Source organism: Bison bison, unplaced genomic scaffold, assembly GCF_000754665.1.
Source record: "Bison bison bison isolate TAMUID 2011002044 unplaced genomic scaffold, Bison_UMD1.0 scf7180017864503, whole genome shotgun sequence".
Taxonomy (NCBI): Eukaryota; Metazoa; Chordata; class Mammalia; order Artiodactyla; family Bovidae; genus Bison; species Bison bison.
Genome location: NW_011495061.1, coordinates 1321227 through 1336467, shown reverse-complemented (window position 1 = coordinate 1336467; position 15241 = coordinate 1321227). Strand labels below are relative to the sequence as shown.

Sequence of the window (15241 nt, the reverse complement as noted above, 5' to 3'; positions counted from 1 at the left end):
GGGCTTTCTCTGAGAGACAAGGCCTGCCGTCCCCAGACTGCGCCCGAGGAAAAACAGGACTCCCCGGGCTTTAGAACAGCCTCTTTGTACCTTTCACGGAGCAGCGGGAACAAAGCAGCAGACGCTGAGTGTGCACACAAAGGCCCCGGGTTTGTGGGGCTATTTGGGATCGTAATTAGTGCAGCAGCGCAAAGCTGGGGAGGGACGCGCAAAGCTGGGAGAGAGCGAAAGGGGTTCATTACGTGCCCCGGGGGGTGGGGGTGGGGGGACAATTACTCTCCGGGCGGATAAAAATGCTGAAAAGGAGCGGCTGCCCTGGGAGGTCTCAGCCCAGCTCCAAAGGCACTGTGGACCCCACAACATGGTGAGAGCAAGGGGCACAGGCGACCCCAGAGTGGCGTTCGGGGGGTCACATGCAAGAGGCCACGGAGACGCCATGACGGAGGGCGCCACGAACATGCTCGGAGGTGGCGTGACCACAAGCACCACGGCAAAAGGCCCGCGGGCAGCAGGGGAGCCCTGGGTCAGGCCCTCAGGGTGAGGCCCAGGCACGTCTCCTCTTCCCGCTCAGTTTGCTGGTTTGTAGTTGACTGATCAGGCTTCACTTTCCCAATAAAACCCCACACGAGGTATGTCTAACACACGGCAACTTCTACGTTCAAAATGAATGAACGAGTGAAATGTCTGACCCGGACACTCCGGGTCCAGGAATGTCCATCGAGAAAAAGCACAGGAAGAAAAGTGGAGCCTCACCCCCAGCAGCTGTGACGCGTGACAAGTGTGACCGGGAGGAACAGCCTCGAGCAGGCCGCGAGCACAGACTCATGCTGGGTGAGGGTGGGGTTTCACGGGGCCCCTCCCACTGAAAGCAGCTCATCTGCTCGGCGTTGCCCTGGGACGTGGACACAGATGTGTGCTCTGTGCACCCCAGGACAGCTCTCCCCAGTGGCCTCGTAAGGGATCGGGTGCCCCGGCTGTTTCTGGGTAGGAAGCAGAGGACCCCGGGGGGGTTAGAGGCATAGCAGGGGCAGTGGGCGGGGTCCCCGATCCAGGCCGCCTTCTGCTCTCTGGACGAGAGCTGGCGCTCAGCCTGTCTCTCCAGCCCTGGCGTGTGTCACGGGGTCCCCACCACTCGTCCTGGACCCTCTTCACTGCATCCACCAGCTGCTCAGTGATGCCCAGATCACGTTTACATTCCCCTGGCAGAACAGCATGCTCACCTGTGCACAGACCATGTGCATGCATGTGCACACACATGCACGCACACATGTACACAGCGCACACACCATGCACACACGAATGTGTGTATGTGCACACACGAACACACACCATGCACACACGTGTACACACACATGCATGCACACGTGAATGCATTGTGTGTACACACATGCACACACACACACATCCACGCATGTGCCCATGCAGGGGAGAAGCCCGTCTCCAGAGTGAACCCTGAGCTGGCCGGAGAGTCTCCACAAGCCGGTGCTCATTCTGACCTTTAACCTGTGCCCCACCAGCACCCCGACACCCTGAGAACAGCTGTGGCTGCAGACCCGGGCTCCTCTGGCGAGACCGCAGCCGCCTTCGGTGCCGGCTCCCGTGGCACCAGTCAACTGTGAGGACAGCCCCCGGGCAGCAGTGTTTACGGAGCAACAGTGAGTCACGGCTCCCGCCTTGTAAACGCTTTCTGTAAATGAGAGGTAAGGACACAGACTCATCTCTGCTGACAGAGGTGAGAAGGGCGTCCCGCTCGCTTCCCCGTCTGGAGCAGTCCACGGTCAGAGATGCGCGGCCGCGACAGTGACCCTGCCTGCTGTCCAGTTACCGCCACGTGGACAGTCCTCGCCTGCCAAACTGAGGGCAGCGGTCACTTTCTTGTTCTCTGTCCCCCTCGGTGTCCAGCACAGATCAATGAGGCTCTCCCGATGCCCGCTCATCAGTGGGTACCGCCTGCAGCCAGGAGCCCCTAGGGCCCAGGCCCCCCACGCTGGGCAGTGGCCGAGACGCTGAGGGCAGGGCCGCCCCCACGAGAGGCTGCGGGCGGTGGGGCTGCCTGGGGGCTGGACTCAGGTCCTCGGGTGGGGCTGGGACATCGCTGGTGAGCCTTAGGTGAAAGCTCGAGACCGGTCTCATTTTCCATAGCTCTCTAGTGCAAGAGATGAAATCACCAAATTACGGCTGGCCTGCTGCCTAAAGATGGGCCCAGAAGACACATTACTAAGTTCCTCCCCGGTGTGTCTGACTCGTCCACGTCCACAAGGCCCCGCCCCGAGCCTGAGTGTCCTTTCAGACCTGGGACACACGCCGTCGGCTCTGTTTCTGATCACCATCAGGGTGAAACCGGGGAAGAGCTGTGACGAGGAGAACACAGGAAGGAAACACGTAACTCCACGAGTATCTTCTCTCCTAACCCACAGTTACCATGGTTTCCGCAATGATCTCTGATGCTTCAGCTGAAAGCCGGAATTCATGGAGATGCAGGAGAGAGTGTGTCTGACCCACAACCTCGGCAAGACCCAGAAGCCCTCACAGGAGGGTTCCCGTCCACAGGAGGATTCCCGTCCAGCTAGAAGCCCCCAGCAGGGCCACCGTCCTTAAGACAAATAAAACAGCAAACACAAAGCCCGAACTTCCTGGACTCCTGCAGCTGACAGCTCCCTGGGTCCTGAATGTCAGAGACGCCTCATAGCTCACATTCGACTCGGCCTCTGAGGGCAAAGGCAGTCTGGAGTGGCTCCACTGTGTGCAGGGGCGTTTCAGGTTCATATTTCATATTCAGACAATAAAAAATGGCCACGTCAAGTGGAAACAAACTGCGCACCTCTTCAGGGAGCCCTGGTCCTGACGCGGACGTGGACGAGCAGCCGTCTCCTACCAGCAACGTTTGCACCTCCCTTATTTTCTCCTTGCTCAGCAGATACTGAAGCCCCAAGGTCTGTCATCACCGTCGTCTCGTTCATCCACATGTGGAGCTCAACACGCACCCCGTGCTGCGTGCTGGGCACTGCTCTCAACGCTGGAGGTTAAGGGTGATGTCTTCACGAGAGTTCTAAACACGCCCCCCGACCGGCTCCTCTCATGACGATACCTTAGACCCACCTGCCAACCAGGCTTTCCCGGGCTCTGAGCGGTCCCTGCTGAGGCTGAGCGTTCATTCCACAGATCCTCACCTTCTTTTCAGAGGACACGCAGGGGAAGGAACAAGCCAAGTTCTGGTCTGGCTCAGCCCGGGGCGAAAGCCCCTCCAGAAGTGAAGGGCGGTCCAAGGTGCTGGGAGGGGTCCCTCAGGAGGGGCCACGCTGGGCGGGCGGCGGGTGTGGGGTCCGGCCGGGGGACAGATGGGACGCTCGAGGGGGCAGAGCTGGGGGACGGCTTTCCGAGTGAGGGCTGCAGCCTGCACAAAGGTTCCAGGACAGAGGAGCTCAAGGGCGGGCCCAAGGCCAATACAGAGCCAGGCAGGGGCACAAAAGGGCTTCCCAGCTCCCCATCCCACCTGCAGCCTTGTTAACGCAGAGGCAGGGCCGCGGGGGACGCGGGCCGGGAGGCAGCTGCCTCCGCCTCAGAGACAAACTCACAGCATCCTTCGGGGACCAGTTACGCCACCGAAGCTGCTGTGAATGGCGACGCGGCCCCCCAACACTGATGCGCAGGGTGATGGGGGCAAGTCACCGTCAGTCCGTTTGATCTCGGTTCTCCCAGCTGTGAGGTGAGGGCGCTGACCTCTGAGGCCAGCAGGAACGTCTCAGGCTGTCACCGCCAGGAAGGCACAGGCGCCCAGCTTCCACAGCAGGTCCAAGCTGGCCGCGGCCCTGGAGGAAAGCCCCAGAAGGGGCATCCCAGGAGAGGCCCCGAGAGCAAGCAGACACGTGGGGCACTGCTGGCCAGGGCCCGGGGCCATGAGTCGCAGGTTGCTGGAGCCAGCGTGAGGTCTGTGCACCCAAGACGCGCCCCAGGAATCTGTCTCAGGAAGCGGGGGGCCACAGGATGGGGGACCAGAGTTAAAACGCACCACTTAACGACCACCATTTGGGAAACACAGGGTCTGAAGTCAGAAAAGAAAGTTCGAAAGCAAACAACAGGGGAACTGAGGTTTTTTTCCCCTTGGCGTTTCAATGTCAAGTTCTGCGGTCGCTGAACTCAGTACTTCCCTTCTCCCTGGATGTGGGAGAGGAAGGGGAAGCCGGGGTGGGGATGACTGGGGGCAGGTAAACAGCTGAGACTGCCCTCCCAGCTGACGGCTGCTGCACAAGCAACGCTTTCCTCCCACCCAAGACCACCGTGGACTCTACTTAAAGAGCACGGTGTTCGGGATTACGAAGGATGTAATCTAAAGAACATTCCTCTCACTTGTTATTCTTCTGCTTCACTGTCTATAAAACAAGAAAACGATAAAATGCTTACGTATAAAACAAATCCCAACTCCTAACTCTAGAGGATATATGTCTAGTTCCACACTGACACTGGCGCCCTGGGCAGTGTTAGAGCCCCAGCGTCCGTCACACAGACTCTTCTAGCTCGTCTGCGATGAAACATCACTAACCTGTGCTTCCTGTCCGTAACCCTCACACACCTTACACAGCCGAGCATCTTAAAGCATCTGGCCTTTCCTGCTGATGCAATCATTTGTGAGCCTTCCTTTTTTCATTCTCCAAATAGTCACAGACGCATGCAAACACACACCCAGATACCGAACTTTGCTGGTTGCATGATTTTTTACATTAAAGAACCTTAAAACACATTTTTTCACGACTGTCGCCTTCCTAATAGGAAGTCACCTGTATGAATACCTTGCCCTTGCTAATAAATAACCCACCACAATTCCATTCTTAATTATCAGCAAGTCTTTCAAAGCAGGAGTGCTTTGGCGGGCTTTCCTCATAGCTCAGTTGGTAAAGAATCTGCCTACAATGCAGAAGACCCTGGTTCAATTCCTGGGTCAGAAAGATCTGCTGGAGAACGGATAGATTACCCACTCCAGTATTCTTGGGCTTCCCTGGTGGCTCAGCTGGTAAAGAATCCTCCTGCAATGCAGGAGACCTAGGTTCGACCCCTGGGATCCCCTGGAGAAGGGAAAGGCTACCCACTCCAGTATTCTGGCCTGGAGAATTCCATTCATGGGGTCACAAAGAGTCAGACACAACTGAGCAACTTTCACTTCCAAAATAGAAAACCCCAACGGAGACTCAAATGTTTTGAGCCACAAAGTTTAAGAGCTGTTAATTAGATGGAGAAGAGAAACACTGTTACGGAGCTTCTCCCCCGTCGGGCATCCCTCCGGTGACGTCTCCCGAAGAAGTGACTTGCGTGCAGCACAGACACGCCCCCCGGCTCCTGGAACTCCCACCTCCATCTGTCCAAGATGCTCTTGGATCTGGGCTCGACCGCCTCCAAAGGCCTCTCTCTCCTTAGTGTAAGCGTCAGCTCCAAGGAGACGCCTCTGTCCACGGCCCAGACTCCGGCCCCCTCCTCTCCCAGGCACCCTGCCTCTTGTCTCTCCGTCTGAGCCCCCTCGCTCACCTCCTCTGGGAAGTCCTCCCTGACCACCGCAGGCTCCCAGGGGCCCCTCTCAGAGCTGCTCGTCTCAGGCACGTGCCTAACCCAGCGTGAACCGGTCCTCCCTGTAAACTGCTTCGAAACAGAGTTCTCTTCCGCCCCTGCCGCTTTAGAAACCATGATGTCATCACTGGAAGAAGTGGATTCTGGAAAAGACTTTCTGGAAGAGGCGTACTTCTCTCGAGGCACGTGGTCTTCCCGAGGCTCCCCAAGGCGTCCCTCCCCCAGGGTGAGCTGCAGGCCAGCAGGGACCCAGACACACAGGCCGTGCAGCTGCTGGCCAGGGGTGGGGACTGAGGCATACACACTCCACGCCAAAGGGGCCTCAGGAGACAGCGGTGTGGACGCTGGGCCTGCCCGGGCGGGTGAGTGCGCCGCCCTGCGTCGGGGGCTCACAGGTGGCCGTCCCCCGCGCCACGTCCCCGCACGGTCCCCTCTGACGTTTGGAAACCGCTGTGCCCTGCCTGACTCCCCTGGGTTGGGCTGTGCAGCTGCTCTTTCCGAAGCGTTCTCCCCTCGTAAACACACACTTCTGTGGCCTCCAACGGTCGGAGCCAACAGCCCTCGGCTTTCCCCTCAGTGAGCTCTGCCCTCTGTTGTGCCAGGCCCATGTTGAGTTAAGAGCTGGGCTTGGCCGCCTTTGATGGGGGGGTGCACGTCACTGTGCGTGGCACGGGGGGTCCCCGGGGGCACAGGTGCCATCGGGCCAGCAGGGGCTCAGGAGCTGACCGGGCAGCGCTGCGGGGCTCTGCCCATGGCCGCCCGCGCCAGGCCCATCCTGGAGGCCTGGTGGACAGACAGCGGGCTCTGCAGGCACAGGCCTCTGTGGAGCCCCCTCACCTTCACGGGGACGCGCGCTCCCCGGGGCCGGGCCAGCAGGAGCTGGGGAGCGGGAGGCAGACCCCGGAAGGGGAGGCGGGTTGTGGGCCTGTCGCTGGGCTTCGCGGGACCGCCTGGCTCACTCACGGGACCCCGGCCTCTGATTACCTGCCTTTTAGCATTCCCTCCCACCCTCCTGCCGTCTGGGTCTAAATCCCCGTTGAATCCATTTTCACACTTCCCTGCACTCTCGCAGGCTTCTCCTCCCAGCGCCCACCTTTCAGCAGAGCTTGGCATCGCCGAGAAGCCCACAGGGGGTCTCCCGGGACACCAGGCCGCACACGGGCTCCGCCGCCTGCTGAGGGGCGCCCGCGGCCGGGCGAGGGGAACAGACGCGCTGGACTCAGGAGGCCCTGGACACACACACACGAGTCCACCTTCCTGCAGACGGTGGAGGACGGCAGGACTGACCTCCACGGACAGACGGGGAGCAGCGCCCCACGGACACCACGGCCACTGTCCCCACAGCCCGCCTCGATCAGCGCCCTCCCCACAACGTCCTGGACTCCCCAGGACAGTCAGGCCTCGGGTTTCTCTGGCTTTCCCCAGGAGCACACTGCTATTCTTGCAGAACGTATGTGCTAAGCTGCGGTCCAGGAAACGTGCCTGCATCTCTGGATCAGGGTCTAAAGCAGAGAGAACAGCCCTTGCAGGGCAAGAAGTCAGAGACGTTCACCTGAGCTGGGGGGGCCCGAGCCGCGCCTCCAGAGGAAGCCACACCCACCAACACCCGAGTGCCATGGTCAGCACACACACCGCGGTCAGCACACACACGCCGCGGTCAGCACACACACGCCGCGGTCAGCACACACGCCACGGTCAGCACACACGCCGTGGTCAGCACACACAGCCGCTCCCTGAACAGCACATAGAGATGAGGTGCCGGGCGCCTCCGTGACCTTCTCGGACCTTCTAGAGCCCAGGGACCAGCCCGATGCGCTTCCCTTCCCGTCCCATGGGTGAGGAGCGTGGGGCCTGGGGACATGGCTGGCTGCTGCCGCCAGGCGGTGGGGCAGGGCCGTCCACGAGGTCAAACACTGGGAGGGAGGGAAAGGAGTGGAGAGAGACTGGGAAGCGCAGTGGGAAAACAAGAGGGCCAGAAGGCCAGCTGGACGGGGCGACGGGCCTGGCCCACCGTCGCCCTCACGCAGGAGAAGTCAGCTACCCGCAGGGGCAGCATGGCCCTTGCTCAAGGGTAGGGAGGGTCACTGGCCCCGTGGCCCTGGACCCCGTCCCTGTTCCACAGCGCAGGGGACACGGCGCTTCGGCGCGTACTCCTGCCCGCACATCCGCCCGAGGGTCCACACTCAGGCTCCAGCATGCCGCCCCGCCCTCCAGCGGGCTCTGTGCCCCTCCTGTGGCCCAGTGTGGGAGGTCCCCATCAGGCCAACGACCCCTTGGTCATCTGGGTGGTGCGGTGCCCAGGCCTGGGGTGGGTTTACAGCCGACGCTGTGTCTGCGAGGAGTCCCCAGCCGGCAGGGCGCGACGTCCGCCTCTCCAGTGTCTCCCTGGCTCCCCTCCCCTCGAGGAGGAAGGTGGCACAGGGGCCATCAGACCTGGGGCAGGGAACCCTGTCCAGCGAGCATCCTGCCGCCTGTGTGTCCCGTGGCCAGTTCAGCTCTGCTGCCTGCCACCTGGGGCCCGGGACAAGTCATGCCCACCCCACGCCTGCTTCCTGCACGCGTATGACAGGCCCTGCCGCCTGGAGTGGCCCCGCGGCATGGACCAGGGTCAGAGCAGGCTTTCCCAGCATGTCTACGGGCACCGCTCATGGGAGCCGGAGGCTGGGGGCAGAGGCGGGGCTCTCGGAGGGTCTTCCAGGCCCCGGGCTCCTATGGCGCGCTGCTTGGGCCTCAGGGAGGTGGAAGTGGATGCCCATGCTAACAGAGAGGGGCAGGCGGACGCGAACATTCCACCCACCCTCGCCAGAATCAGAGTCAATTCAAGTGACGCACCTTCCCTCCCCACCTGCCCCAAACCGTGCCGCCTGGACCTGCCTCTCAGGTACACTCTCTGCCCTCGGCTGTCACGGGACAACACAAGACCCGGGAAAGCAGCCTGACCCGGAGGAGGCAGGTGAGCCCCCTCTGGCCCCCATGCCCTGGGCCCGCCTGGGGTAAAGCCCAGATCCATGGACACATCGCCAAGAGGAGAGCTGACCACGGCATGTAACACGGGATCCCGGGAGCCGCAGAGACCAGGCCGCAGCGTCCTTCGCGTTAGACGTCCTGATCGTTCAGTTCCCAGACACCTCACTGAGGGGTCTCCGGTGTTTAATAAGTCTGGTCCGACTGCCACTGTCTGACCGGGGCAGCAGCTGCTCCATCGGGAAGGCGGTGTGTTTTCTGGGCGTGCATAGGTGTCTCTTTGGCCATCTTTCTAGACTCCAGCCTCCCCTAGAAGACGTTCCCCGATCTCGGGGCTATTTCCGAGAGAACGCGTTGCACAGAAGCCAGGGAACGCGCATGCAGTCGCTGCTTTTGGAAACGGCACGTTTGAAAGTTTAAGATTTATGAGAAAAACACGCTACCACTTCAGGTTTCCAGAGGCACATTCAGACCCGGAGTGGAGAGGTATCGGGAAGGTCTGACTGAGCATGCAGGTCAGAGCCCGTCGGCCCTGAGCCGGGTCCCCTGACACGGAAAACACAGGCAAAAAGCAGGTCCCGCAAACAGGCCCCCTTACTCTCACCACCCAGAAAGTGAGCATGTTTTCCTGGGGTTCTCACAAGGCTGCAGGCAGGGAAGCTGAACGGACTCACAGGGGGCCCAGGCCTGCCCGGGGGTCACCAGGCTGTGCCCTCAGCAGCCTCCTGCTGCCCGGCAGCCCACACCCCTGCCACATGACCAGAATTCAGGACGTTTCGAGGGAATTCTGCCTGCGGTGGTTGGTACTGATGGCCACTTCTGCAGAGGCAAAACCCGAAAGACTCCAGTCCTCAGGCCTGACTAGGTCATCACAGAAAGAAATGTTCTTTAATAGTATTTCAGGGCACCCTTCCAGTTTTGAAGCAGGATAGATTTTGCTTATTGGAATTTGCACACAGAATTATTTCAACATGAGAATTTAAACATAAAGCCACGCCAAGCTGCTAAAAGATTCGCAGTGGACTGAGGTGGGAAGGGCTGGTTTAGAACCTGGATCAGGTAAACCCCAGGAATTCCCTGCTTTCCACGTCGAGGGGGGAGGGTTTCTGTGTTGAGAGCCACAGCAAGTGAGAAGAGGAGAGTCACCGAGGAGAAGGCCCCTGAGCCAGGCCAGGAGCAGAGGCAGCCTGGGGCCTCCCTCCCCCTGAGCCAGGCTCTCCTCGCCCCAGCGCGGAGGTCGGGGGCCTCTGGGCTCCTGGGACCGCGGTTCATGGGCACCCCCAGCCCGACCCCGCCCTCTCCTCTGGGTCTGGCTCCAAAGGCCCCAAACACCCTGGGGCCTGTGGGCACCAGAGGCAGACCATCAGAGGAGGCCTCCTCGCCAGAGATTCTGCAGAGCTGCGCCCTGGCAAGGGGAAGGGGAGCAGCCGCTGCTCTGAGATGATCAAAGCCTGGAAACAGAGCCGCGTTCAAAGAAACTCGGGGCGGGGGCGGGGGATAGGCGGGGACACCTCTGAGCATCCAGGGGCTTGTTTCTGCCCAGTCTTGCCCAATCCCCTTCCACGGAAGTAGGGCACTGACGTGACAAAACTCACTTGTGGGCTGTGACTTCGTCCTGCAGCCCCAGGGCTGCCCTCAGCGAGCACGCGTGTGTAAATACACGCTCACGCATGCACATACGTGCGCATCACGTGATGTGCCAACTGGGGGGAAATAGGAATAAAGGCAAAGACATTGGCCTTTTAGACCAAAAACACCGATTTAATCGAAGTATCTTATGCTTATCTACTTAGAGAACAAAAATAACATTTACTAAAACAATGGAGAAAGTTTAATTGCAGAATCCCATTAAAACATGACCTTTAAAGATGGATTTCAGTTCTTCTAAAAGTTAATACACCCAGTTCTTCCAAGTCCAAGCAAATTAAACTTCAATAGATTACCTGGTGAAATTGATATCTTGTTACTTGTTAAAATATGAGTCTGTTGAGAAAGATGTGATTTTTCCAATAGGAAAAGCAAATGAAAATACCACACTCTCACACATACGTAAGAGTCTTTAAAATGCTGACTCTTGTCTATAAAATAGTTCTATTTTAAGGGACAAGAGAAAAAAATGTTTAAACGTATTTGCACTGGAAGCTAATAATGCAAATTACTCGCTGTTTGGAAACAAGTTTAAAGAAAAAAAACCCGCCGAGCACTCAGGGACACTCCGCGAGCCCACAGGAGCCCCGAACCCCAAACCGTGGATTAGACGAGCAGGCAGGGGCTGGCCCAGAGGACCAGGGACGTGCAGGGACGGGTTTTAGCAGAGCAAGTCCAGGTGTGCACGGAGGGCCGACCACCCGAGGGCTGCCCCGCTGGAAGAGCCTGGCGGCCGCGCCCCTACTGTCCATGGGCTCTCCGCTCGGGGAGCAGGCGGACGCCCAGGTGCACCAGGCCCGCCTGCAGACCACCAGACTCGAGCCTCCACTGCCCGCCCCCAAGGCCGCTCTCCTGTAAAGGCTGACCTCCTCCTGCTCTGAGGTCAGTAAAGCTACGACACTGCCACCTACCACTCCCGGGCCACTCGCTCCTCCCCGAACGTGCAGAGTGCTCATCTATCTTCTCCTTCAGAAACTTCATAAAATGAATGGGACGTTCCCAGACGCCCCATGAAAGAAAGCTCCATATTAAGTCATTCCGTCTTCCTTGTAACCCCGGGATGAGGGTCACTAGCCGGACGGTACCCGTAACCTCGAGCACAGGGGAGAATTGGCAAAGTGCCGAAGTCCAGTGATTTGAAAACGAAGCACGGAAGCCAGCAAGACACCATCTGCAAATGGCTGTTTGGGGTTCGAAATACTTAAAAAAAACTTTTTCAGGCAGATTTTTAAACTCGAAGGGGTCTCCATGGCAGTTATAGAAAACCCTAATGAAGGAGGGATCCGTGAATGGATGAGTACCCGCCCTGTTTACAGAGGCAGACTCCTCTGTGTGCAACTGCACCCCCACCAGCCCTTAACACATGACTCAGCAAATGCAGAGCCAAGAATCAGGACAGCCTCACCCCATTTGCTGAGTGTGCTCTGCTAAAAACAAGCCCAAACAAGACGACAGCCCAGTGCCAGCATGTTCTGAGCAGTGAGCAGTCCACTTCGGAGGAGCAAACCTCCACATTTCATCAAAGTAGCTCCCACAAGGGTGTTCTGTAGTAATCTCAAAACCAAGCCCACCAGAAAATCTCTACAATACTTTCATTTCCAAATTTTCCTAGACCCTATTTTTAAAGTTTTTTTCTGTGTTCTTTCCTTTTTTTTTTTTTTATTAATCTGGATTGAAGAAAAGCACACATTTCATTTATTGTCTGGATTACAGATTCTTATTAAACAAACCAGAGCTCATTATAAAATCAATATCAACTTAGCCACCATGCCCCCAGGAGGAGCCACATAAAGGTCACTCCAAGAAATTCAAACAATTTTCCTGCTGGAAGGGCATGATTTTAATTACAGATACTATTAATTAGAGCTGTCGCTGGGACGCTTTTTTTCCTGTTAATTATCACAAACGCGGTCCTAAGTATGCATTCGCAACCTGCACTTTTGCCAGAACGAGTCACTTCTGCATGCAAGCCCAACCTTTCCATTCTATCAATATTTCATATTTGAATTTCAAAGCGTATCAAAGGATGCCATGCTTTCTAAAACCCTCCGCCCGTGTGATCTCCCGTCTCTCACACACGGAACAGAACCGGTGTGATAATTTATTTATGTCCTGGCACAGGCCTGGCCCAGCAGACCCGGCTGCCTATACTGGCCTTGCTCAATAGAATTTCTGGATAAAGTCTTACTAGTTGGTGTGACATTTTTCCCCAAGCTTCTCCTTCAAACGTGCTTTTTCTTTTGCTTTGAAGCAAAGCTAGCTCTGCTCTTGAAATGCCATCTCCCACACATCTGAAGTTGCTGTTTCTTTAATAAGAAAAGACTGCACCGACCAGGCTTCTGACCCCCTCCAGAAAACCAGAGGTTCTCTTCATTCAACAACACCACCAAGAGTTTTGAAACGGGGAAGAAGGCTGTCTTCTGGTCTCTTTTGAGCAGAGTGATTTTATAAACTCATCCCAGTGGCTTATGCGAGACAGGGTCAGGGTGTTTCTCAGACAAGCTCCCGGGGGCGGGTGGCTCTGGAAAGGGCTTGAGCAGCCTCCAACAGTGCAACTGTGATGACAGAATGGAAACATTTATAGATGTGACTGCGAAACAGGACGCACTATCTACATGACATACGCCGTACCAGTCACATGACCCGAGGAAACAACGACTCCGCTCCAGTCCAATGGGAGAGAGTCTTTTACAAAATAGACGACTGAATTTTAAAGAAGATGATTGAGTAAATTACTTTCCCAGGTGGAAAATACACTTAGAGTTACATTATATTTTCTGTTAAAAGCAATCAAACGCCCTGACTGGCGTATATTCCGGGCCTGCACGGCTGTTAGAACTGGAAGACTGTTTTCCTCAGAGAGCACTATTACACCTGGAGTGTGTGCTCCAGAACCCCCAAACATTCTGTGGACTTTTCTCCTGTCCACTTCGGTCTGAAGCTGCCTCCCCTCACTCTCATTGGTCCCCATTTGTTTCCAGGTATGTTGGGACTGTTCCTGTAGCCCCCTGCCCACACACGCTCCCCCACCATGGCTCTCCTAAAGACACCTTGGTTTGCTTTCCAGCCATCAGCCTGAGATTCCACGTCATCCAAGACACAGCAAAGGTGGCAACAGACAGGGTCAGAGGGTCTTTTCATCTAAGACCCTGAGGAAGTCAATGATGTAAGAGACATCTTCGTACATCTATACAATCAATTTATCTTGCAACTCTGGTGTTTTTTTTTTTTTTTATTACTAGTGGCCAAACTAAGAAAGATAACAGATAATACATAATTCATGTATTGTACATTCTCCACATTTCTAATTAGCAGCCTGCTTTCACAGCTAACGTGAGACCATCCCAGAACAGCCTAAGATTAACTTAGAGAAGGAAAACCGGGGTTGCAAGGCATTTACATGAATGCTAATGAGAAGTTTCAAGTCGTCATCACACAAGAACCCAAACTATGAACAACTGCCGGGCATGGGGGAGGCCTGTTCTAAGGGTGAACGGAATGGCCATGGCACCGAGAAAAGTGTCTCTTTACCTGGTAGGCGTCGGTGGCATCTGGGCCCGGGTCACCCACCAGTCCGGAGAGCTTCTCCTTTAGCCTGTAGTGAGAGTTGTGTCGCAGGCAATAGATGACGCCGGACGCCAGCAAGACCCCCACGATGACCACGATGGAGACCAGGGTGAGCACCACGAACTTGGTGGAGTCCTCCCGCGCAGCCTGGTGAGGCAGAAGCTTGATTCTGCTTCTCTGCAAACAGGAGAGGGGGCGGTGAGAGGTGAGTACCCAGCTCCTGAAGACAGTCCTTTCCAAAGACACCCACAGGGGTAAAGCTCTGGGCTGGCACCGGACCGACCCGAGGGCGTCCAGCCGTGCAGCCCCCGGCCCAGGTCCAGGGTCCTCTGGACATAGCGCACCTGGGTCAGCAGGGCTTTCACCAGGAAGGTCAGCAGCGGCATCGCTCAACTCAACGACAGGAAGTATCTGGGCCCTAACTCACTGCCTTAAGGAAAACAAAGCCTTTCTCCCTTCTCAACGGGTAAGAGGGGCATTTAGGGCCACCACCGAGGCATCTGGGGTGGAGAGACCGGTGGGGTGGGGGGGTAGAAGCCGCAGCACAGGTCAGACCAGGGGCTGAGCTGCGAAGGCAGGCGACTACTCCTGGCTACACTGCAGGGGGAGGCCAGTTCAGAAGTCCTGCTCTCCTTCGGAGGCGCACCCCGCCCCCCTCCGCCGTACAGACCACCGACGGCGGGGCGGGGCGGGGGCGCTTGCACCCACACAGACCCCCACATCACGCACTGGGGCAATTTTCTTTGAAAGCAGGGGTTTTTCAAGGAAAGACAGGGGCTCGCGATGGTCCAGGAGTTCACTTCTCGGTGGGTGAGAGGTAAGAGAGCCCAGGTCCATCAGCTTCTCAGGCTTGATGAGGGTGGGGGGTGGAGGTCAGAACACCCTTTCGGTGCGTCTCACCGTCTCCGTGCGCCCAAAGCTGCACAGTGCTCGCCCTCATTAGCTTCATTATAAGGAATATTAGCAACAATTAAAAAACGCCAGGGGGACGATGGACCGGCTCCGGCCAGCACGCCGTCCGCAATTACCCGGGAAATGAATAGAGACGCGCCCGCCTCAGTGCGGGTCGCTACGGGATGAGCACAATTAGCAAACTCCTTTCCACCACCTAATTTCGCGTGGTAACAAAATGGATTTTTCCCCATGAATGCCTGGCCGGCCTATTCATTATCTCCCTTCTATTAGTGATTTTCTGCGCCGCGTTCGGCCTCCAGCTCCTCACTTCCTCCGGCTCCCAATGTACACAGGGCCTCTTATGTCAGGCCGGGCCGTTTTTATCTTGTAATCATAAAGGCCACCAAAGCAATTATCGCCGGTCTTGACTGGAAAAGCTGGTCATTAATTAGCCTCCTTTGCCTTCCGTGCGGCGGATTAGTTGATGCCAGGACTGGGTTAATGGAAACGCGGGCGAAATGAGAAAAGACGCCGGATTTTCTTGCCTGGATGCTCGGATCCGAGGAGGACGGCAGGTCCGCCCGCGGCGGGAGGGACGGAGGCGCGAGTACTC

The 15241-nt window shown here is 57.1% G+C and overlaps 1 protein-coding gene across 1 annotated transcript in view; it reads right to left on the bottom strand.

Annotated features, from left to right (window-relative positions):
• Positions 1–15241, bottom strand: part of PTPRN2 (protein tyrosine phosphatase, receptor type, N polypeptide 2) — a 373453-nt gene that overhangs the window by 94900 nt on the left and 263312 nt on the right. The window contains 1 exon segment of the mRNA XM_010829352.1: positions 13699–13903. Within this exon segment, the coding sequence (XP_010827654.1) occupies positions 13699–13903 (205 nt within the window).